Raw genomic sequence first — 22,750 nt, 5'->3', positions numbered from 1 at the left:
GGGGCAGCAGGAGGCCCAGAAGTAAACAATGTTTTATTGAAAAAAGTCAGGCTTCAGCTGGCTAGCTCCATTCAGCTCGGCTTGGCGGGGGTCCCTGCCCACAGTAGCCTGAGCCAGATCTTCCTGCAGGCAGGCTGGGCCAGACCCCTCCCTTGTTGCCCTTTCCCTCCTCTCTGTTGGTGACATCCGAACAATAAATATGCAATAAATAGTGCTCCTGGCACAGCTGCCTTCAAACCCCACGTCAGCCCCCACCAGTCTTCTCCAGCCAGGGCCAGCCTCCTGGGGTGCTGAACAGGAAAGTCCCCAAACCGCTCAGGATCCTGTAGGACCTTGGGTCCATCTCCATTGCCAGGCCTGGGCCCAGTCTCCAAGGAGACCTAGCAAATTTGGGCCCAGGGCAGGGCTGGGCAAAGCAGGGCTGGTGGGTGGATGCTGGAAGGGGGCTGTTTGTTACCCTGGACTTCTCCACTCTAGGCCGCAAGTCTGTATTGGGCTCAGGAGTAGATGGTGATGACTTCACGGCCACCACCACGTACCAACAGCACCCGCTCGAGGCCCTCTGTCAGTACCTCCAGGAACTCCATGTCTGTAGGGCATCTGGTCAAGGAGGCAGCACGAGGACCAAGGGGCACCCAGGGAAATTTAGCTCATCAGTAAGAGTGAGGTAACCTAGCACCCCCCCAGGTGCTAGGGAGGGGAGGGGAGCTCTTGGCCTGACCTCACACTGTCCACCTCCCCACTGACTGCCTCTGCACAAAGGGATACAGTTCTCGTCACCCTCACTGTTTTTGGGTGGTCCAGGCATGTTCAGTAGGACCAAACGGGCATCGTGGGAGCGTGTGACAATGACTTCATTGAGCTTCACAGCCGTGTGCATGCGCCGCACATTTGATTGGTCCCTGCAGATAATGCAGTTGATCACAGCCCCCCTCCTCCAACCCACCCACAGAGCTTGCCTGCCCCCCCCCCACCAATGTGACTGGGTCCATTTTTTTTTTTTGCTGCACTCACGGCTTAATATGCACCAGTTCCCGGAAGTTGTCAGGGGCATGGCTGGGGTCCCAGGGTTCAGCTGCCGTGTACTTGTCCCGTGTCCATGTCATCTGGATCTTGTCAGTCCCAGCTGCAGACTCGTCCTCCTCATCTGAGTACAGGCTCTCCAGCCGCAGGGCTGAGTGCCGATCCTTAACCAGCTGGGCCTGAGGACAATGTGAAGAGGTTGCCTTGGTGCCATGGGAAAGGGGGTCCTGACTGGCCCAACATGATCATCCAGCCTCAGGGAAATGGGTGGGGCTGGGGTAGGTCATCCTGATGCCCCCACCTGATGGTGTCTCCAAAGGCCTGACCCTGCCATCCGCCCCTGCCCCCTGAACCAAGAAGGCCACTGACTTCTCGCTCCCGTTCAGTCTTGGTCAGCCTCATCTGCCGGAGCATCTGGGATCGCTGTTCCATCATCAGTGTCCGCTCGTAGGTATATGCGGAGATGTCACTGTTATGCTGGGGAAAGGGTGAGCTGTGAGGACTGGGCTACGTGGGGCAGGATATCCACGGGGCCACATCAGGGCAGGTGGCTCACCATCTCCACCACCTCCACCTCTGCTTCAAGGCGCAGGTGGTATAGGAAGACGGCCAGATCTTTCTTCATCTGGATGCTGTTGTCGTCCATCTGGGCCACCGTGAAGATACGCATCCGGCACTTCCTCCAAACCTGTGGCGACAGCAGCTGGTGGTTCATTCATACCCCACCCCTCCAAGGGCCCAGTCCCCGTCACGGGGTCCATCCACCTGGCCCACCTTGTGCTGGCGCAGCAGGAAGGGCAAGAGCATGAGCATGCCACCGTCATGGACGATCCACCACACGTCGATGTGGCCCTCCAGGTAGCGTTCGTGGTTGCTGGGGTAGAAGGCGATGTTCTTGGGCACAAGCAGGGCCAGGTGGGCAGCCGTGGTGCAGCGCACGGTATCTGGGGAGGAGGGGCACTGTTGACTGCCAGCCTGTGGCCCTCTGGTCTCTGTCCTCACTTGAACCCTGGCCCCTGTCCCATATGGTTGAGCCCAGGCCCTGACCCTCTCGCACCAATAAAGGTCTTCCAGGCACGTGGATCCTCGCTCTGTCGCCAGCCGTAGGGCCAGCCCAACACCACGGAGTTATGCCTCATGCCGCCCAGGCCGCAGGACTGGATGAGGTGGGCCAGCCCCTCACGCACCTTGCTGGCTACCACCACCTGGCAGAAGCCCTTCACCTTCTCAATCTCCATCATGTTCTTGATTGTCTGTGGGGACCATACCAGGTCAGAAGGCCAGACCATCAGCATCCCCTCTGCGGGGCTCCCCACAATGTCCCCTAGGGATGGGGGCAAGCTACCCACCCAGAGGCCATGTTTTCAAGATGGGATAGTCATACCCGCCTTGTTCCAGCTCTCAGGTGGCAGCAGCGCTGAACACCTGGCTGGTCAGGATTGATTGGTCCTCTCCCCTGTGTGGCAGCTGTAGCCCAGACATCTCTAGTCTGGTTCAGTGCCCCCACACCCCACAGCAGGCACCTGCTCAGCTGCTTGGGCCTCGCCATAGCTCTCCAAGAAGCTACCCTGGATGACAGAACCAACGATAGTCAGGCCCTTGCCAGCCTTAAGCTGGGAGGCAAAAGTCAGGAGCCGTGGGTACTTCACGTGAAGGTCCTCATCCAGCTTCAGTAGCACCAGCAGCTGAGGCCTGCGGTGGCCAAATGGGGAGACAGTCTGAGATCAGGGTCAGAGGTTTCCAGGGAGCCCCTCTCCTTCCCTTCTCAGTTCACAGGCCCCCAGAGGTTTGGGTAGTGGAGATCCAAAGGCCCAAAAAGCAGGAGGGTGCCCCTGGGATGGGGAACACAGACTAGGAAGGGGGAACACAGACTAGGAAGGGGGAGCCAGCACCTCTTGACACTCCCACCCTCACGGTGCCCCGAGAGCCTAGAATGGCCCCCTCCAGGCTGGGCATGACTCACCGCCAGTTCTTGGTGTGAGGAGGCCCCTCCTCCAGCCGCAACAGCGCATAGCGGGCAGCGCTCAGGGATAGGCCTCGGATCCCGTCACCCCACTCCTTTTCAGCTCTGCAGAGGCCACCACAAGTTGGTGAGCCCCTGGTCCCACCCAACTGTTGTGTCTGTGTGTATGTGAAATAGAGGAGGGCCAGGCCCAGAGTCACAGCTTCCCAGCCCCGATGCCCACAGTGGCTAACAAAGGATGTCTCAGCCCCTAGCCCAGCACACAGACCACCCCAACTACCCTGAGCAGACGGCAGCCCTTCACTCACCCTTGGTACTCAATGTACTTGTAGATCATGCCTGCAATGAGCATGGCGACCAGGGCATAGTACCAGGAGGAGACAAACATAAGAGCCAGGCAAAGGCTCATGCCCAGGAAGGACAGCGCCCTGGGCCAGAGAGTGGGAAAAGGCCAGAATCAGGAAAGAACAATACAGCCCCAAGCCAAGCCCTCCAGCCCCCAGTCTCTCACTAAGTGCGAACCAGGAAACTCAAATTCCATCCAGAATGGGGCTCCTGGCCTCCCCAATAGCTCCTATGTCTGAGGACCTGGCTCAGGGGCCCAGCTGCCACGTACCAGTGATAGTACTTGAACCGAGGCCGCCAGTTGGGGGTCCTCAGGAGCGTCTGCACAGCACAGGCCAGGTTCACAAACAGGTAACACATCAGAAAGAACCTGCAGCACAGGGAGTGGTTGGTACAGAGCAGTCTCCTTGGCAGCCAGAGACCTGATGTCCCTGCCCTTCCTTGGGCTGGGCCTAGACAAGGAACTTGGACACGTCATAGCCCTGCCCTGCATGCACTCAGGCAGGTCTTCTCAGCCTCACAGCACCCGCTCCCATGGCATGATGCTGATGCAGATGGGACACTGGAGCAGTGTCCTCAGAGCCAGGTCTTAGAGGGTGGGCGGGTGTTCACAGGCAGTGGAGGGGAGGGGGCTGCAAGCAGGCGGAACCCTGAGTGTAGCTGTGGAAGGGGATGGTGGCGAGGAGGTCAGAACTCTGGCCTGGGTGACTAGTTGTCATGAATGTGGGGAGAAGCAGGTCAGAAGATGACAAGGGCCATTTAGAATCACTGAATTAGACACCATGGTGAATGGGAGAGACTGGGACAGGGGAGGCCTACCAGGTGAGCCCTCCAGAGAAGAGGGCTGAGGGGAGGGGGTGCCAACCTCCACCCTCAGCTGGAGGAGAGGAAGGGCAGACAGGAAGTCAGGAGGACTTATTAGAGAGGGCATGCCAGGGGGCAGGGACCCCCATGAGGTGGGAGTGGTCAGTCCCTTTAGGGCTGCCAGGAGGAACCACGTCATAAAGGCTAAGATACATCCTCTGGCATGGGCAGTGAGGAGTCATCACTCAAGACGACTGGCAAGAATGGTTTCAGGTATATGCTGTGGGAGGGAGCTGGGCAGTAACGGGCGGAGGTAAGAAAGCACTGACTCCTGCAGGCCTGGCTGTGACTGGGTGGCTGTTTTGGGCAGGAAAGGGGGTCCTGTCAGCCCCACAGGATGAGTGGGACAGTGAAGGGTCATAACTTGAACAAGCAAGAGGGAGCACCGACAGTGGAGCAAGATGTGTGAGGAGGTGGAGTGGGCCACACACCAGCGGAGGTAAACACAGTAACAACACGAGCTCTGCCTCTGGGACCCCTGGAAATTACCATGTGCTGACCGCCCCCTGCAGGGCACTGGTAGATTCAAATGCCCAGCTGATTGCAGAACATTAAAAGCAAACCACTTTGAAAACAGGTGTACAGGGCAGTGGTGGCTTCCTTAAGGTGCCAGGGACTGGGTGCTTGCCCTGTTTCTGCTCTGGGTCTCCCACAGAGGCACATGGGATCTACTAGTCTCTTGAAAACTTCTGTGTTAAGTGCCAAGGTGGGAGGGTATAGCTCAAAGGTAGAGCACGTGCTTAGCATGCACGAGGTCCTGAGTTCAATCCCCACTACCTCCATTAAAATAAATAAATAAATAAATAAACCGAATTACCTCCCCCCCAAAATTAAAAAAAAAATTAAAAACTTATGTGTAAGTGCCAGACTCACTCCTGAAGGCAGAGGTAGGCTGAACTCTACCAGATAAACGTCTCCCCATGTAGCCTGATACATCTCCCAGCTGTGCCATCAACACCAGATGGGGTCACAGGGAGTTGCCTGGGGCCCCAGGCTGAAGGGTGCTGAGAGTGTGAGGAACCTTCCCCAATCCCACCCCCTGCCCTGCCCTGGCTCCCAGCTCACATGGATAAAATGGGGGCCACCATGTCAAGGGAGGCAATGAGGATGCCCAGCTCAGCGATGAGTGCCGTCAGGAGGAGTGCCCACGTTGGTTCACCATTTGCTTTCCCATGGCCAAAAACCTGCATGCACCAGGGTCAATGGGGTCAGCAAGGGAAGAAGCTGGTCCCACTGCTCTCATGCCACACCTTAGGCCACAAGTCACAGCCTGGCCTCCATCATCCCCAAATCCCTCTGGGCTTAGGCCACACCCATGCCTATCCCAATAGGTACCATAAGTTTCTCTTTTCTTCAACTCTCCAGGCCTCTGCTGTTAATGAGCCATAGAGAGGCTCTGAGGATTCTGGACCCAAGCAGCTCTGCCAACAGCAGAGCAGCAAGGGCAGCTCTCAGCAACTCTCCATGGATGGCTACGTGGCCCTGGAGCCAATATAGACACCAGCTGGATAAAATGTACCCATACCCCCTACCCCTCTCCCCTAGCCAGTGTGAGGGGCCAGGAGCACCCAGGCTATGGGCTAGGGCAGAAGGCCTACCCGGAGGAAGGGGATGATGTTGTCCTTGGCGATGGCCTGCAACAGGCGTGGTGCCCCAGTGAGGCTCTGAAGGCCGGCGCCACAAGTTGAGAAGAAGGAGCCGATGACAATGACCCAGGGCGAAGGCCAGGCTAACGTGCCCACCACCAGGTTCCTGCTGACGCCATCACCATACCTGCAGGGGCTGGGCTCAGGCCATGTTCCATGCAAGGAGCCCCCCAAACCCTGGGTAGGGCCGCCCAGAGTGAGGAATGGCAGGGGTCAGGAAGGATGGCTTTGGTGGACAGAGCTCTGGCCCCTTAGCAGAGGCTAGTTCACCAGCCTCTATCCTTTCCCCTCGGCCCAGTCCTGATCCTAAAGTCACTGTCCTCTCAGAAGCAAAAGTCCCTCATGGGGCCTGACCCACCTGGTAGCACAGACCACCACTGGCAACTAGCAGCCTGAAGACATGTGTGGGGACCACGTGTGCGAAGGGGGCCAGTGTCAGGGCAGGCAAAAGCTGACCCCACTGCCACAGGGAGGGGCCCAGTTCACTTACTTGTCCCGGAGTACCACACCCTCGATGCAGGCGCCAAAGAGAACCACACTGCTGAAGTCTGCAGCTGTGTTAAGGAAAGTTAGCCCTCCACCGCCACTGCTGCCCCGGCTCATTTCCCACACAGCACCCACCTGAGCCTTAGCCAGCCGACTCAGCTGGGACACCCACAGCTGAGGGTTTTGTGTTGTGCATACACCCCTCGAGCATGAGAGGGGTAAAGTATATGTGAATGCACGTGTGGTGTGTCTGTGTGAGCCAGCCTGTGACTGCTAGGCAGGCAAGAGCCTCCTGTCTCCCTCCCCACCCACCCCAGGCCTGGGAAGGATACACACAAGGGAGGTTGTAACAATGGCCAGAATGGTCCCCACTGGAATGGACTTCTGTGCGTCTCGGAGGTCCCCGGAGCGGTTTGAGCCAGCCATTATGCCTCCAAAAACAACAAGACTCCCTCAGGGGCTCCCTGGGAGCAGGGGCGGGTTGGGTGGGCAGGCAAGAGGGCTCACCTGTTACGGAGGGGAAGAAGATGCCAACGAGCACGGTGAAGGAGGTGGCGATGTCAGCCACCACGTACAGGGGCAGGCTCTCCTTCAGGCCAACGGCGTCCGTGGAGGGCAGCTCGTGCTTCTCCACCACCTCACCCTTCTCCAGGTAGGTGCTCCACAGGTTTTCTGTGGGGGCAGCAGCATCACCACTATAGCCCCACCTACTTCCCAAGGACGTTTGGGTGGCAAAGCCAGAGGCTACAAGGCTCTGGGGGTTCAGTGGGGCAACTTCAGCACAATGGCTATGGTGTCAGCCACAGGGCTGCCCTGGCCAGGGGGATGGAGCTCTTTGGTGAGAAGTCTTACAGGCAGAGATGGCTGAACCACCATCAGCCAGAGCCCCACCACTGCCTGCCTCCTCGACAAAGGCCCTTTATGGCTCCTATGAGAACAATCCCAGGCAGGGTCAGGGGATGGTGGCTGGGGAGAGAGGGGCTGCCAGAACTTTCTGGGGACTGCTGTGGGCCTGGGACATGGGCCAAACAGGCTCCATTCACCCAAAACCTAGCTGCCAGGAGCCAGGCTGAGAGGACACTGCTGGGCCGGGAAGGCAGCCAGACCTACCCCCCATTCCTGAGCTGGCCACACAAGGATGGCTCTGTGCTCCACTGTCCTTCCGTGCTCATTCCCTGACTCCTGCTCAGCCTGGGGGTCAGGAGCAGGAGGACAGGAGGGAGGACGCACCCTGAAGCACGCCAGCAGCTGCACCGGGGATGCCAGGGATCTCAGTCACATTGTTGAGCAGGAAGTAGGGGTCGCAGGAGTCAGTGGTGAGGTTGGGGCTGTGGCAGAAGAGGCTCCATAGTCGCGTGGCCACTGTCTCATTGTCCACCACAGTCGTCTTGGCACAGACATCAAACTGGTCCCGGGACAGGGTCCTGTTGCCCAGCATACATACTCTGTTGGGGGTGGGGGGCAAAAGCATCAGCACTTGCTCAGCTGGAGACCCCAGCCTTTCCCACCCTGCAGCCTCTACAACTCAGGGCATCAAGGGCCACCTACATGGGAGGGATGTCCATGCAATGCCTAGATGTATTCCCAGGTTACTTACGGAAACACAGGAGGGTCAAAAATAGACTTGATGCCCCCAGCATAGATGGAGAGGATGGAGATAATCACACAGGCCAGGAAGAGCGAGGCAAATTTGTTCACGTACTTCACACCAACAAATACCACCAAGGTCATGAAAGTCAGAAAAATGGTCCCATATACCCGCATATTGTTTAAGGTGGCACTTGACATGTCATGAGTGCCTGTTGGGTAAAAAATGGCAGCTGACGGGGCAATGTAGGTCTGAAACAAGAAGACAAAGAAGGTTCAATCTCCCTATTTGGAGAGGGAAATATCATCTTGGTTTTCTGTTTAAAAGAGTATCCAGTATCCAAAGATTGTATATTGTATGAGACCATTTTTATATGACATGTACAGAATAGGTAAACTTGATAAAATCCTATTGAAGACAGAAAGCAGATTAACGGATGCCTAGGGCTGGGGGTATGGAGAGTGACCATTAATGACTATGGAGTTTCTTCTTGGGGTGATGAAAATGTTCTAAAATTGACTGGGGATAATAGTTACACAACTCTGTGAATATACTAAAAACCATCAAATTGTGTACTTTAAATGGGTAGTGGATTGTATGGTATGTGAATTGTATCTTAATAAAGCTATTATTTAAAAAAAAAAAAAAAAAAAGGACCCAGACATAAGAGTTGACCTGAATAGCTAAATAGCCAAGGTGGAACAGTTTGAGAAGCAACAAAATAAATAATGATAGTATAGGATTGTGAGCCAAAGAATAAAATAAATATCTAGGAGTGCATATTGATATAAATACATAGTGGAATAAATAAACAAATGAAAAGAGGGCAAATGTCCTCATAGAAGAAATCCAAACAATAAATGTAGGAATGTGGGAAACAGGAAAACAAAAAAACCCCAAAAACCCCAGAAGATCCAGAAGCAGGGTCCACACTACAGGCAGAGGAACTGGAGGTGGGAATAACCAGGCAGTTCCTCTAAACATCTCCTACTGTCTGGATGCGCAGGGGTGGGTACTCGTTACCCTGTGCTTCCTTCTACCCCTCCCCCTTCTCCCACTGCCAGGGCAGTTCAGTGGGGAGCCAGAAGCTGAGTCAGAGCACACATGGGGCCCACGGAGTGGGTACCAACCTCCAATCAAGGTCCTGTGGCTGTTCACCCTGATTTAGGGATGAGGATAAGATGGATCTGAAAGGCTTTGGCATAGAGGCCTGGGGGAGACAGAGCTGGCCAGAGCCCACAGGAGCCCAGAAGGCAGGCTCTGCATCACCACCATGATCTGTCACTGAGTTAAATACAGTAGTTCACAGATCATCTACCACAGCTGAAATGGTGCCCGGGTGGATGGAACATACAGAGCCAAGGTGAAAATAGCCAGGCCTCTTCCCTGCCTGGCCGAAACTGGCAGAGGGTTGAAGGGGAGACTTGCTGGAACAAAGATCTTTTTCCCTTGAGGAGGCTTCCTACATTCCCCAGACCCTGACCAGAAGTGAGGGGAGCATGAGCCTGTGGGAAAGGGACCGTTCGGACAAGACCAGAATTGGCTAGGACTTAGCCTGACTCACCAGCAAGATCTCAATGGCCCCCAGGATGTACATGGCTGCTGCAAATGTTGTTCCCAGGTAGAAGCACAGGCCCACAGCTCCTCCAAATTCTGGCCCCAGTGAGCGGGAGATCATGAAATAGGAGCCCCCAGCTACAACAGAGAGTGTGTACACAGGTCAAGACTGGTTCTTTTTCAAGGTGGCCTCCCCCATGACAACCCCTCACAACCACCCTAAGGGACAGGGACTGCTTTTCCCATTTACCGATGAGCAGAAGGGTTGCCTAAGGCTGCATGGTTAGTAAGTGGCCAGGCTGGGGTTGGACCTCATTTCCATCTGACTCCAACACCCAGCATGGGCCAATGAAATGACTACTCTGCTGGGGCAGCTCTATATCCACAGCAAAGCCTAAGTGGCCCAGTGTCCCCCAACTCCCTACAGTTAGGTCAGTCCCACAGCCTCCTCTGGCTGGGTGTGTCCTCTCTCATCATGCCTCACCCCTCCCAAGGGCTGTGTCTGTTAGTCTGACCCCTTCAGACCAGGGCAGGGCTTGTCTTATCCAGTTTTTTTGTCCCTAGGGCTGGCCACCAGGTGAATGTCCATGGCTGACTCTCCTGCCCTGAATCTGTGCCTCCATCAGAGTCTAACAGCCCTGGCAAGACTGTCAGAGTCAACACTGGGCCCTGGGCCCAGGGAGGGTGCAGGGGACAAGAGTGATCCCATTTTCCCTGTAGAAACTTCTCTGGTGAAAAATCTGGCAACAGGGATCAAGAAACTTTAAAAAGGCTAATCCCTTTCATGTTATATTTCCACCTCTAGGACCCTCTCCTAATTGCCAGGGGTGAACAGAGATCCATGTGCAAGGCTGTTCTAGACAATGATGCTTACAATAGTGAAAAAGTAGAACCCAAGAGTAGGAGAATAATCACCTAAATTAAGTGATATCAATCCTGTTTTAAAAAAAAACTGCAGCATTTAGGAACAACACACACACACACACACACACACACACACACACACACAGAGTTTGGGGAAAACAATATATACCAATACTTTACAAGACCCTAAGATCATGTACCAAAATGCTAATAGTTATGAACTCAGACAGTGGGATTATGGGTACTTTCAATTTTCTTTTCTACATTTTTCTGCATTTTCAAACTCTCTTATGGTAAACATATATTGCGTTTTCCCCCCTATTACTTTTATACTAATACCAATAAAGCTGTTATTTGAAAAATAAAATATAAAATAATTCAAACCTGGGAGCCAACCTGAGTAGCCAAATAGCCAAAGTGGAACAGCTAGAGCAACAAACTAAAGCATACAATAAACTTCCAAAGTCCATAGTGATATAAATACATGGTTGAATAAATAAATAAATGGGGGTAACTGAAAACCAAGTGCAGTCTCATCATTCTGGCTGAAAACCCTCTGCATTGTCTATCCTGTAATCCACAGTGTGGTCCAGACTCTGCCACCAGGTGTGACCCATCACCTTCTTTATCAGCCCTAGTTTTCTTTATTAAAAAAATTACCTTTACACTAAAAAAGAAAAAATAAAACAAAACCCCAAACAAACAAAACGCAAAGCAATAGCAACCTCAAACTCCGTCACGAACAAAACACAAAGCAATAGCAACCTCAAACTCCATCAAGCAAAGATGCTCCTAAGTGGTGGTACTGCCATGGAGTCAAGGACTAAGACCCACAAGAGAACTGCTTTGGGGGGAGGTGTGTGTTGGGGCACTGAGGATTCCCAGACATGTCAAGGTGGATTCTGGGCCCATTTCCTCCCTCAGGCCTGAGTGGCACTCACCCACCTGGAACCACACCGTTGGTGGCGATGGCACTCATGGAGATGGCCGTCAGCAAGGTCTGTGAGAAGGAGGGCCTAGGTGAGCAGCTCAACTGGGCGGGCTCGGGAGGGGGGTCGTGGCCCCTGCCTCAGCTGAGATACTCACACAGCAGCAGCAGATGAGCACGATGAGGAGGGCCTGCAGCACACCGGCCGTGCCCACCATCCAGGTCAGGCGCAGGAAGAGGATAACACCGAAGATATTCTGCAGGCAGGGCAGGTACACCCCCATGAGGGTGCCCATGCTGGGTGCCTGTGGAGCAGGAGGGAGGGGGTAGACAGAAAGCCAGCTCCTAGTCACTCAGCAGTTCCACACCCTCAGGGTGTTCTACCAGAGAACAAGTTAGAGAGGGGCATCCTGGATGGAGTCTGGGGGAGTGCAGGGGGTGAGGTGACAGGATGTCTATCTTGACTTTCATATGTGAAGAAACAGTTTAAGCCTGGGAAAGTATAATACCTGATTTTTTTCAAAACCCTATGTGTGAGCTTTTGGGCCTCACCTCACCCTCAAGGTACTGCCCCCTTCCCTTCCTCTCTTCTGTGAGACTTCTGGAAAGTGAGGTCTGCTCAGATCCTTACCTTCTCACCCAGCAGGCCCCATGTCACCCAAGCTAGAGTCCAAGAAGTTGTTCCTGACCCTCCTTCTCTCCAATCCCTGACTCCAGTCCTGTGGACACTGAGTCCTGCTCAGTCTGCCTCTCAAGCTGCCCTGAGATCAGCCTGCCCTGCCTTAGCCTTAGTCCCTTGAAACTAGGGCACTACTCCTGGGGTCCCTGGATGGTGCCTTCTGTGCCTCTCCACACTCCAACCCACTCTGCTGCCAGAGCAGGTCTCTAAGAACCCTCTGCATTGTCTATCCTGTAATCCACAGTGTGAGCCAGGCTCCTTGACTTGGACTACCAGGTGTGCCTCATCACCTTCTTTGTTAGCCTCAGTCCTGATGACATTGGTCCCTCAGAGCCTCTGAAGCAGGGCATATGCTGGGCTCTGCCTGGGAGGGTCACCCCTGCCTCAATGCCTGTCAAACTCTTCAGTTAAACCTTTAGGAGACTTAACTGTTGCCTCTTCCAGGAAGTCCCCCTAGGTTGCCTTAGGTGGAGTTGGTACTTCTTCTTGCATCCCCTCAGCATCTGCTATATCCTTCCATCATAGTGGTCACAGACAGGTCACGGTAACTGTTTATGTGAATGGGTCATGACCACACTGGGGTAGACTTGGCTTGCTTACTGTTCTATCACCAGCAGGCCCTACAGGTACTCAAAAGGTGCTCCTGAGCTCAGTAAGTGGTGCCTCAGGCTTCTGGGATAACCTGCCAGGAAAATCCTACATAGAGAGTAGAGACTCAGGCTGAAGGGTAGGTAAGGAAGGTCTAATGGGCATATCCAGGCTGGATTTCTCAACTAAGGGCAGAGTAGGGGCCAGCTGGGAGGCCACGACAGAGGCTGAAGCACAGAGGCAGGGCTGGTGCCTTCTTAAGAATTGAGCCCCACATGAGTGCAGCCTAGGGTAGTGGGCTTCCACCAGAGTCCCAGCAAAGCCTGCTGCCTTGGAGCTGGGGTGGGAGAGAGAATGATGTGGCCATAGCTCCAGGCGGGACAGGATCTGTGTGTAGCCTAAAGGAGCTCAGAAGGGCCTGAAAGGGCCTGAGTAAGAACAAATGGTCCCTTAAACTGTCCTGCACAGTGTAGGCGACAGATATACCTCATCTGGGCTCTGTCTGTGGGAGGCCCTGGACCACCCACTGGACAGTGGCAGCTCCCAGCCCCCACCCCCATTCTAGGCTGAGTCACTCTGGGAAAAGGGCAGTGTGGGAAACGGCAAGGCCGGAAATGCTTTCTGCATCTCCAAATAACTTCTGGCAGCCTTAGAAGGTCACCAGGCCTGAGCCGGAGTGGCTGCCATGAGAGGCATAGTCTTGGCATGATCTGGTTGGAGGACCGCCTTTTCCTGCTTTAAGCTTTCCTCTTCTGAGGCCCCTGCTCAGAACCCCCTGGTTGAGGAACACAGCTTGGTGGACCCAGCTCCCCAGCTTCCTACAGACTCACTGTGGGCTTGACCAGGCTCCTCTTTCCTCCACAGAAAAGCTATTGGAGCTGGGACACTTAGCCACCCTCTCACATCTTTAGCCTAGGGCCAGGTGAGCTGGAGAGGTAAGCTGAGGCTGGACCCCAGCACCCTCATAAGCTTCTCATAAGACCAAGAGATCATGGTCCTTCAGCAACCCAGAATTTCTTCTCGCACCTTGTTGAGTTGTACATCAGCCTTTCTTAAGGACCTTTTTACTCTCAGCTACCAGTTCCCTAGACTTGGCCTGAAAGGACAGGGAAGAGGATCTTACCCAAGGATCCCACCACCCACTGCAGTTAGCACTCTCAGAGGCTGAGAATCCCCTGCAGGGCTGAACAGGGACAGCCAGGGATAGTCAGGGTCCTCTGCTAACTGCAGTCTAGAAAATACCAGCAAAATCACAATAAGCAGGATAGGGTAGGGGTGAGGTCTATGTGACCTCAAGATTTCAGGTGTGTGTGAGATTTCTGTGTGTCCTCTCTGAAGTGTGGGCTGGTTTGCCTCCTGGAAGGGCAATGTGATGAGTGTACAACAGCCTAGTCTACCCTCTCTCCTTGGCCCACCTCAGTAAGGTCCAAATCTTATGAGCAGGTCTGAGGTTGGGGATCAAGCTTATCCCAAACAAGAGCTCCTCCTGCCTGTGTTGACCACCAGCAAGAATACTACAGCTAGTGTCAGGCCCAAGCTTCTTCCAAATTACACCTGCTTCTCAAACCTCAGGGAGTCAGGAGATGTGGAGGGAAGGCTCCTTGCCACCAAATCAAAAATGTAGGAAAAAAAAAAACACCCTTCAGTTAAACCAAATCCCATCAAACATGGGAGCTAAGCAAGGATGTGCAAAGTCATTCTGAAGAAAGAGGAGGGCTGGAGGGCCTGAGGCTTAGACAGCAACCACAGGTAGGACCAGGAGAGGGAAGGGGAAGCCCCAAGACGCAATGTTATGCTCCTAACACCCCTGACTCTGGTGCTCAAGGAACCCAGGGGCTGTCAGAGGGGTCTGCCAATGGAGCCAATACAGTAAGGGCAGAAGGGTTTAGTCACTTGCTCTAGGTCACACAGCCCCAAGGGATAACCAGGTTCCTGGTTCCAAAGGAACCCTTATCCATCCTGATGGGATACAGTGATCTGGCATTCTACATAATCATATGCCTCACAATAAATCCACAAATCTGTCTCCCAGTGTTATACATTGATTGTTACAAGGTAAGGTAACTCCCTTTAGGTAAGTTACTTAACACCCCTAACCTTCAGTTTCCTCATCTGTAAAATGGGGATGATAATAGCATCTGCCTCACAGCTTTGTGGTGAAGATAACAAGCAAGAACCCAGGCCCACTGCTTAGCACGATGCCTCACACACAGAGAGGGCTAAGTAGAGGCAGCTGGTCACTCTCACTGTTAATTTTGAGGGCCTCCCTGGCCCTACACCTTGAGGAGCTTAACCCACCCCTTGCAGCCTCCTTGAGCCCAAAGCACTCAGTGCCCATCCTCCACACTTGCCACATCTGGCACCCAATCCCCCTGGGATGCTCACAGCTATGTGGGGAAACTGTCAGTTCCATGGTGTTGAATCTGTCTTCCTGGGAATGGCTGTTCTACTGCCCCTGACCAGCTCACCTTGGCTGCTCTCCGGCGGGTGCCTTCCCCACTCTCAGCCTCCTCATGCTCCTTGGCACCCTGTGTGAGGTTGGTATAGCTGACAAGCTTGCCCAGAAGAGATGATACCTTTGGGCGGATGTCCAGCTCTTCCTGTAAACAGAGCCACAGGGCAATCTGGCAGTGGGCCCAGCTGGCACCAGGCTACCTGTGTGGAGCCAACAGCCTGGCCTCTGGCCCCTTGCCAAGCCCTGAGGCAGGCCTGGGCTCTTGCCTGGGGAAGCCCAAGCCAGCTGACTGGGCAGGTGTGGGTGCCACACCCCAGCATGTGCACTCAGAAGCTGTTTCTCTCTGCCCCACCTTGGCTACAATCACTACCAGCCCATCTGTGAAAACTACCTGCCTCAAGGTGGAGGGTTGGGCAGGGCACGGCTGGCAGACAGGCAAATGGCACACTTCATGCTGCTTCTTCTGCCTGGCCACCTCTCAGCAATGAGTGGGCCTCTGGGACCCATATCTTCCTTCTACTCTCCCACAAAAAAGCCACCCCAATCACCCCAGGGAACCAAGGAAGTCTAAAGAGGGACAGGTGAAGTGTCTCTTATCTGCCCAAACCCTGATCCTCCCAGATGAGCTTCTCCACCAGGCCCCAGGCCCTGTGAGTAACCCACCTCAATCCCCATGGGATCCTGACCTCCTACACCATCTGCAGGTGGGGCCAGGTCAAGGACTTTGCTGCAGAAAGTTGCTGCTTTTCCAGGTCAGGAGGCATCCCAGGGCTCAAGCTCCCCTACTGGGTCTAGGCTTTCCTTGTTCCTGCGACCTACCCAGCACTGTGCCTCCACCTGCCTCTTGCCATGTTTAGTCTTTCCCTGTCTGTCAGCTCCCTTCTGACCCTACACACAAGGACAATCTAGTTTGGAGTGAGAAATGAATGTGGGTCTTTGGGGTAAATGGAGATTGAGGAGCCTACAAAGCTTCCATGGGTCAACTGAATGAGTGAGTCAGAATTTAGGGGCCTAAACCATGACTTCCATCCAGATCAAACTCTGAGCTTGAATCTGAAAATGATGTTATTCAAGTTCAAAGGTACAAAATTGGGACTGTTTCCACAGAGGAGTCCACTGAGGTTGCAGATGTGGAGAGATGGGGGCAGATCTAGTGAGAAAGACCAGGCCTCAGTGACCTTGATGGGGACAGAGTATGAGGAGTCAACCATGAAGGATGAGGAAAAGTTCACAGAAGAGGGAAGAATTATGGACTGTGAGAAGTCCTAGGAGTGAAGAGGACAAAGGGATATCCTGAGGTAAGAAATCCTGAGAGGTGGTAACTTGTTGAGGGGCTGCATGTTAGTCAAAAGTGAACCCCCCTGGACGTGGTGATGAGGTAGGTTTGTGAGTGGCCTCAGGGAGGGAAAGCAGTTTCAGTTCAAAGGGATGAGGGGACCGCAGTCTGACTGCCAACGGAGCGAGACAGACAAGGAGAGACTGGAGGAGGAGGAGCTGAGACATAGGAGGCACAACATCCAGCCTGCTTGCTTAGCTAAGGCTTGAGTCCTGACATGTCCCTGCCCTGTCTCCCCTGCCTGCCACACCTGTGGCCCAGAATGGCTCCTCAGCTACCTCAAACAGTGCAAGGTTCCTGTCATAGTAGTCACTTCCTCTGGAAGCCTCCATGGGACAAAGGAAAGGGCTGTTCTCTTTGTGGTTGCCATGTCCTGTGGAGAGAGAGGAACAGAATCCCAGTCAGGGGCTGCCTTCTGAGCCCCTAGCCTGCACCCCTCCCCAGCAAACCAGCCATCATCTCTGTGGAACACTTTGGGGGCCAGTGTTACTATGCTAGGCCTGTCTCCCCGTCACACCCTGCCAGCCTCCTTGAAAGGACCAGAATTGGCAGCGCCTAAACTCATCTAGCAGAGGGAACAGGTGTGAAGGGCCAGATGCACTAGCTCAGCACGTGTTAACATCGAGGGGCGGGGCCTGCCGGGAGGGGCGGGGCCCAGCCAGGGTCCGCCTTCAGATCCCCACCACCACCCAAAACACACAGATACTCCCGTTTTCCCAGGGCTATCTGGAATACCCAGTGTGCTCAGTGCCAAAGGCTCTGTGTCTTCAGGGCCTCCCCTGGTGCTGCCCTCCAGATAGATGAAGCCACACAGGGTTCCTTCTGCGCCCATGGCCAGCCGGCTACCTACTAGCTACCCCACCATGCACCGCGCGGGGACGTCCTGGGTCGCAGCCCCGAGGCTTCCTGGGAGGAGGGGCAAGCAGGAGACTGGAGAGCGGAAGTGAGCGCAAGGTCGGGGAAAGCTCTACAAAAACTGGAGGGTGTGGGTATGGGACCGAGCAGGGACTGCTTGTTAGGATCTGCTTGTTGACCTCCCAGCCCCTAGATCCCGGTCACTTGCCCAGACTAGGTTCATGGTCAATCTTGGCTTCCACCTACCCGCCAGGCTGAGACAGTGCCTCAGCTCCAAGGAAGCCTCACAGAAAGGAGCGAGGTGCACTTGTTTTTGTTTTCGAGGGGGGAGGTAATTAAGTCTACTTACTTATTTTTAAAGGTACTGGGAGTTGAACCCAGGTCCTGCATGCTAAGCTGTGCTCTACCGCTTGAGCTATACCCGCCCCCTAGATGCACCTTTTTAAAATAAGCCTGCCTCAGTTCTCAAAGCTTGGCTGCTTTTTCTGGCCACTCAGCATTGACACGCTTCCCTATTTTCCAGACTGTGTCCTTTGTGAGTCTCGGTGGGTGACATTCCCAACTTTCCATCAAGCAGGCTGAAGACATCAAGTATTCCTTTTCTACTTGTTAAGTGTTTTTTTTTCTCCCCCTCCAGACAGTCTGGCAGCTGAGGTGGCAGTGGCTGGAGGCTTCACAGCAAACAGGAAGCTGACATCTTGATTCAAAGAAGCCACATTGGTGTTTAATGGCAATGACTGTGGCAGCAGTGTGGCCCTGGTGTCCATCGATGGAGGTGGCAACAGAAGTGTCTTCACCAATCCAGACTAGTGGGGTATTCTGACCATGCCTGGTTTTGTGAGAGCTACCTGCTAACTTTCTCTGGTTAAATAGCCCACAATCTAATTCTCTTCTTTATAGGTAAGAATGCTGAATGATGCATCCTCCTCCATCTGATACATCCTCTTGTATGTATGAGACTTAACTTGCCTTCTCTGAGCCAACAATCACTCAGCAGGTCCTGCACTGTGGATTCTTTATTGCCCAAGGAGACTGACAGGTAAAGCATGCTGATGACAATTTCTGGAGCAAAGTTCCTTCCCACATCATGTAAAAGTGGTATATCACCTCATCTAGGAACCTGCACTAGCTAAGTGAGCCAAGCAGTTCAGTCCTAAGAGCTACATGTCTGTGTGTAGGTCAATGCCAACAGCACAAAGGTAGTGGGAGGTTGTCAGCCTAATGAACCATGTTAAAGCCTTGTGGGGTCATGTAGCTCAGAAACCCTATGACATTTGCTGTGCCCCTGATGCTTATTTAGGATCAGGACAAGGAGCCATAAGGAAAATCTGAAAACCCAGTTAACGCTGCCCATTACACTGACAGCCCTTCAGTGAGAAGCTTCTGAAAAGTACTCTTGGATTTTTGTGACAAAAAAAAGAAAAAAAAAAAAAAAGAGAGCACTTCCCCTAAATAACTTAGAGACTTCATTTTGTCAGAAAATGGCAATTATAGAATTCATCTTATTTCCCTTTCTGCCTTGGCTGCCAGGAGTCTCCAAGCTAAATTTATTCCTTAGACGCAGTCACCATCTGCTTCATCCCAGAGTCCTTGCCCATTTTCTCTACATGGTTTTGATCTTTCTAACACTAAAAATCCTTTGAGGGGACATTTGTGTTGCATATCTCTTTTCAACCTTTTGTAGAAGTAGGTTGAAAGTAAATTATAAATTATTCTAAACTCATGCACTGCAGCCTGCCCCACCATTGTTGCCTTGTCTCTCTGAGGATTGCACTAGTATCAAAAAAACACAGAGCTGAGTACACAGCAGTTCCCCAAAACTGCCTATGGATGGTCCTCCAAGACCCAACCAATCCTATGGCTCCAGGGAAGCTCAGAGCCCTTTCAAGGGTTACCTCTAGTCCTCACAGCAACACTCCAGTAGGTATCATTTACCTCCTTCTAATAACAAGGAAAGGAAAGCTCAGAGAGATTCAGAAGCAAGGTCGCACAGTGAGAAGGCCAAACCTGGGTCCCAGGATCCACCAGAGCCAGGTGGGAGCTGGGCTGTAGGTTCCCTACTCCTATTTTGGTCCCCCATCCAACCCAGGAGGCACCCCAGGGTGCAGTACAAGCCTTTAACTAGAGAAGAGTTTGCAGTTTGGCAAGGGTATGCATATTCAAGGCTCTTGGTGATCAGTGGCTAGCAATCTAGCTTGCGTGCCCTGACCCAGGGCAACCTGCTCACCTTCTCTGTGCCACTTTGGTTTCCTTTTCTATGCAGTAGAGCTAAGTAACACCCATTCTTCCAATTGCCCAGATACAACAGAAAAGGGATAGTATGGTGCCAGACAACCAGCAGGCATTCCATGGAGTTCCCCAAAACCTCCTTTAAGGACAACTCCCATAGGATTGTGGGAATTGGGGGTGGGAGTTGTCTAAGCAGTGCCTGGATGTCTGTACTGCCCTCAGCTATTCCAAAAATTCCAGGGCAGGTCTGGGCATGCCTGGCAGGCCAAAGCTGCTCAGATACCACCTGAAACCCCTGGTGAACCAGAGCATGGAGGCTGGGCCTGGGGGCTGCCTGTGAGATACACATATATGTGTGTTCCTGCATCCAGCTGTGAACACACCAGCTGCAAGTGGGGATCCAGGTGACATTCCTGATTTCTGTGCTCACAGGTATCTGCCAGGGGTACCCTTCTAGAACCTTTTCACCCACAGGCCACAGTGGGCTGTATGAACAGGCCAATCTGCACCCTTAAAGCAGAAATATGGGCCTTGAGAGATTCAGATACCAGGCTAGGAGCCCCCCATGAGATGGGCCTGAGGGTCACTGTTTCTGTGCCCCTGACCCTTTGCAGTCCCCACCAAAAAGGATCATAATCACTCACCAGGGTGCGGAGTGTCCCCCATACCACAGACGCAGTCAAGGTCTGGCTGAAAAGGAGTAAGAGGAGGAAAGGGTGGGGAGGATAGTGGGAGGAGCTGGCTGAGTCTGAAGGGACCTGGCAAGACTCAGCCAATGTGGCTTCAGGTCCCTGTAGTCACCCTGTGAGAGGCCAAGGCGGGGCCAGAGGCTGGGCTCAGCTCTGCTGGCTTAGTGGTCCAGGCTGATCTTAGGGATGTAGACCAGCCCAGCCTCTGGGGAGAGAGGGACTCCAAGGGCTAACAGAGGAGGAGGGATGGATGCTGGCTCCTGCTCTAACCACTGGAACAAGGCCAGGGGCAGGTGATGGCTTGGGGTAAGGGTTGAGGTGTATGTAACCACACAGCTGTAAAATCAAGCCTTAAAATCTCCATGATGTCCAGCAGCCCATGCCACCATCCTGTGCCATCTCCACATACAGCAGTCAAGTGACACACATATAGCCATCACCTACGTCAGGCATGGATCACCTCAGTCATGTCACCATCACAGACAGATCAGAGTCAAGTCAAGATCATATCACCTGACACATGCCACCAACACACACATTCCCTGCATATCTCCATCTTGGTCAGTCACAGACATTAAGCATTTGTCATCAAATCTATCCCAACTGACAACCCTGCAGGAAAAAGTGGCCCAGTGGCCCATGAGAATGTGCTATCCTGAACCCACCTTCACTCTGTGGTACCCCACAGCATGTACACATGCACAGCAAAATTACATGTGTATATGCTGCTACACATACAGACACATGTTCTTGGTTGGCAATGTTCACACTCCATGAGTGAGCCCTGGCAAGGACAATCCCCTGTGGGCTTCCTGGGGGAGAAGATAGAGAAAGGGGCACCGAGAGAGGAAAGAACCTAGAAGGGAGGAGGGGTTTACGTTCTGGCCCAGTTCTAACATTTAGGTTAAAAGTTAGGGCTCTGGAGTCTCCAACCTTGGATTTGAATCTCCTGGAGCAAGTTACATAACCACTCCATGCCTCAATTCACTCCTTCCTAAGTGTGAGTAACAGGTACTTATCCCATAGGGGAAATTGGGAGGGATAAACGAGTTAATTCACGTAAAGCGCCTAGACAAGCCTGGTCCCGTATGAGTGTTCCAGATGCCCACTGTACCTAGAGGTAACCTGGGATCAACGTAAGTGATCCACAGCCAGTTACCCACAGACCCCCTCAGGCAGGCAGAGCCTTCTCTCCAAGGCCCAAGTACTGGAGGCACCTGGAGGACAGGGGAGAAGAGGGGAGGGGAGAGGAGAGAGGGTAGTCTCAGGGATAGAGACGCTGGAGCGCAAAAGTGTAGGCGAGACAAGAGGCTGGAGGCAGTTCACAGGAGGTGAAAGAGTTGGGGTCCGGGCTGCCGCTGTTGCTTCCAGCCGGTAAGGGGCAGAGATGGAGGTTCGACGCTATTCCCGTCCCAGGCTGCACCGCTAGCCTGGCCTCCGTCGGCCACGTCCGCAGCCCCCGCCCGCGGCCCGCAAGGGGAGGGGCGGGGAGGGCGGCCCGACCGCGGGCGCCAGGGGCCCAGGAAAATCGGGTCTGTGCGCGGAGCGAGGGACTGGTGGTGGAGACGCAGTCTAAGAAAAGTTGGGACCGCATCGACGTGTGCGCGCACAGCCGGGCGTGAGTGCGGGCCCCGCGTGGCCGGCTCCCCTGCCCCCGCCCCCGCCAAGGACCCAGCCAGTGAACCCTCCCGGGGCTCCCTCACCATCCGAGTCCTCCCGCTCGGCGCGCTCCCCGTAGTCCACCCAACTGAGACCCTCGAGGTTGTCATAGTCGCCGCGCCGCGGCCCGTCCACCGGCACCACGGTGAAGTGAGGCATCACGCGCGCTCTCGGCCCTGCCGCGTCTGCCGCCCCTGCCGCCTGCTCGGCTGTCCCCGCCGCCCCAGGCCCGCGCGCCCCGCCCGTTCGCATTCCTCCCTGCTGTGCTCACTTCCTCCGCCCGCCCCCCGGGCCGCCCCTCGGAGGCGGGGAGCAGGAGGGGCTCAGCGGGCTCCTCCCTAAGAGGGGCCCAGGCGGAGTGAAGCCCTCCCCCCGGAGGCAGGAGTACTACTCGCTCTATGCCCTGGGGAGGGCCAATTCCTGTGTGACCTTGGGTAGTGAGCTGCCCTCTCTGAGCCTCAGTTGCAGTACTTGTAAAATGGGAAAATGGCACTTCCACCTCTTGGGGCTTCTCCGTGAGATGGGGCGCGCTGGCTCTACGCTCTGTGCCTAGTGAGCGCTCAGTGACAATTCTGTTATTTAAGGACGGGAAAGGTAGTCAGGACCGCAGAGGTCATTTCAGTCCTGCCCAGGGCCTCCCGCTATTCCTGGGTATCCCTCCCCATTTTCATTATCTCTGTCTCATACCTTTTCTCCGCGTCTCTGGAAGCTGAACCCCCGGAAAGGTCCTGTCCCATCCCCCGTACCCTCCAGTGCGGGGGATTCCTGCCCTTTCACTAGAGGCTGCTTCCTCCTCGGTAGGAAGGACACCCATCCCTCTTGCCTGGCCCCATTTGCCTCTTTGGACACTGCATTGGATTCTTCAGCTTAGTTCTTTCATCTTAATGTTATCTTTTACTGTCTCACCTCCTGAGGGTTCCTTTACCCAAGCAATTTATTTTTTTGCCTTTAACTTTTCTTTCACTTTCTACTCCACTGCTTCAGGTAACTTATCCA

General features: G+C 54.0%; 1 protein-coding gene and 1 long non-coding RNA gene across 4 annotated transcripts; one reads left to right on the top strand and one right to left on the bottom strand.

Moving 5' to 3' along the window:
• Positions 1-13: 13 nt before the first annotated feature.
• SLC12A4 (solute carrier family 12 member 4) lies at positions 14-21,980 on the bottom strand. Of its 3 annotated transcripts, none has more exons than XM_031458213.2 (24): positions 21,799-21,980; positions 16,601-16,695; positions 15,000-15,131; positions 11,423-11,569; positions 11,282-11,336; positions 9,480-9,610; positions 7,925-8,166; positions 7,558-7,772; positions 6,835-6,999; positions 6,660-6,758; positions 6,332-6,389; positions 5,794-5,968; positions 5,261-5,379; positions 3,603-3,701; positions 3,295-3,414; positions 2,987-3,091; positions 2,547-2,715; positions 2,081-2,276; positions 1,798-1,967; positions 1,580-1,711; positions 1,393-1,500; positions 1,015-1,202; positions 769-902; positions 14-589 (listed from the first exon to the last, which is right to left on the bottom strand). In XM_031458213.2, the coding sequence occupies exons 1-24, from the start codon at positions 21,911-21,913 to the stop codon at positions 498-500; spliced, it is 3,261 nt and encodes a 1,086-aa protein (XP_031314073.1). In that variant the 5' UTR covers positions 21,914-21,980; the 3' UTR covers positions 14-497. The 3 variants fall into 3 exon arrangements, with proteins under 3 accessions (XP_031314073.1, XP_064345113.1, XP_031314075.1); XM_064489043.1 differs by lacking the exon at positions 21,799-21,980 and adding an exon at positions 17,058-17,157; XM_031458215.2 differs by lacking the exons at positions 11,282-11,336; positions 15,000-15,131; positions 16,601-16,695; positions 21,799-21,980 and having other exon boundaries at positions 11,423-11,491.
• LOC135322030 (uncharacterized) lies at positions 529-1,968 on the top strand. Its single transcript, XR_010382280.1, has 2 exons — positions 529-667; positions 1,343-1,968. It is a non-coding gene; the product is annotated as an uncharacterized LOC135322030 (long non-coding RNA).
• Positions 21,981-22,750: the final 770 nt, after the last annotated feature.

The sequence above is a fragment of the Camelus dromedarius genome, chromosome 9 (genome assembly GCF_036321535.1).
Source record: "Camelus dromedarius isolate mCamDro1 chromosome 9, mCamDro1.pat, whole genome shotgun sequence".
In the NCBI taxonomy this organism is placed as follows: Eukaryota; Metazoa; Chordata; class Mammalia; order Artiodactyla; family Camelidae; genus Camelus; species Camelus dromedarius.
Note: the sequence above shows the minus strand (reverse complement) of the source record. Positions and strands in the feature narration are given on the sequence as shown.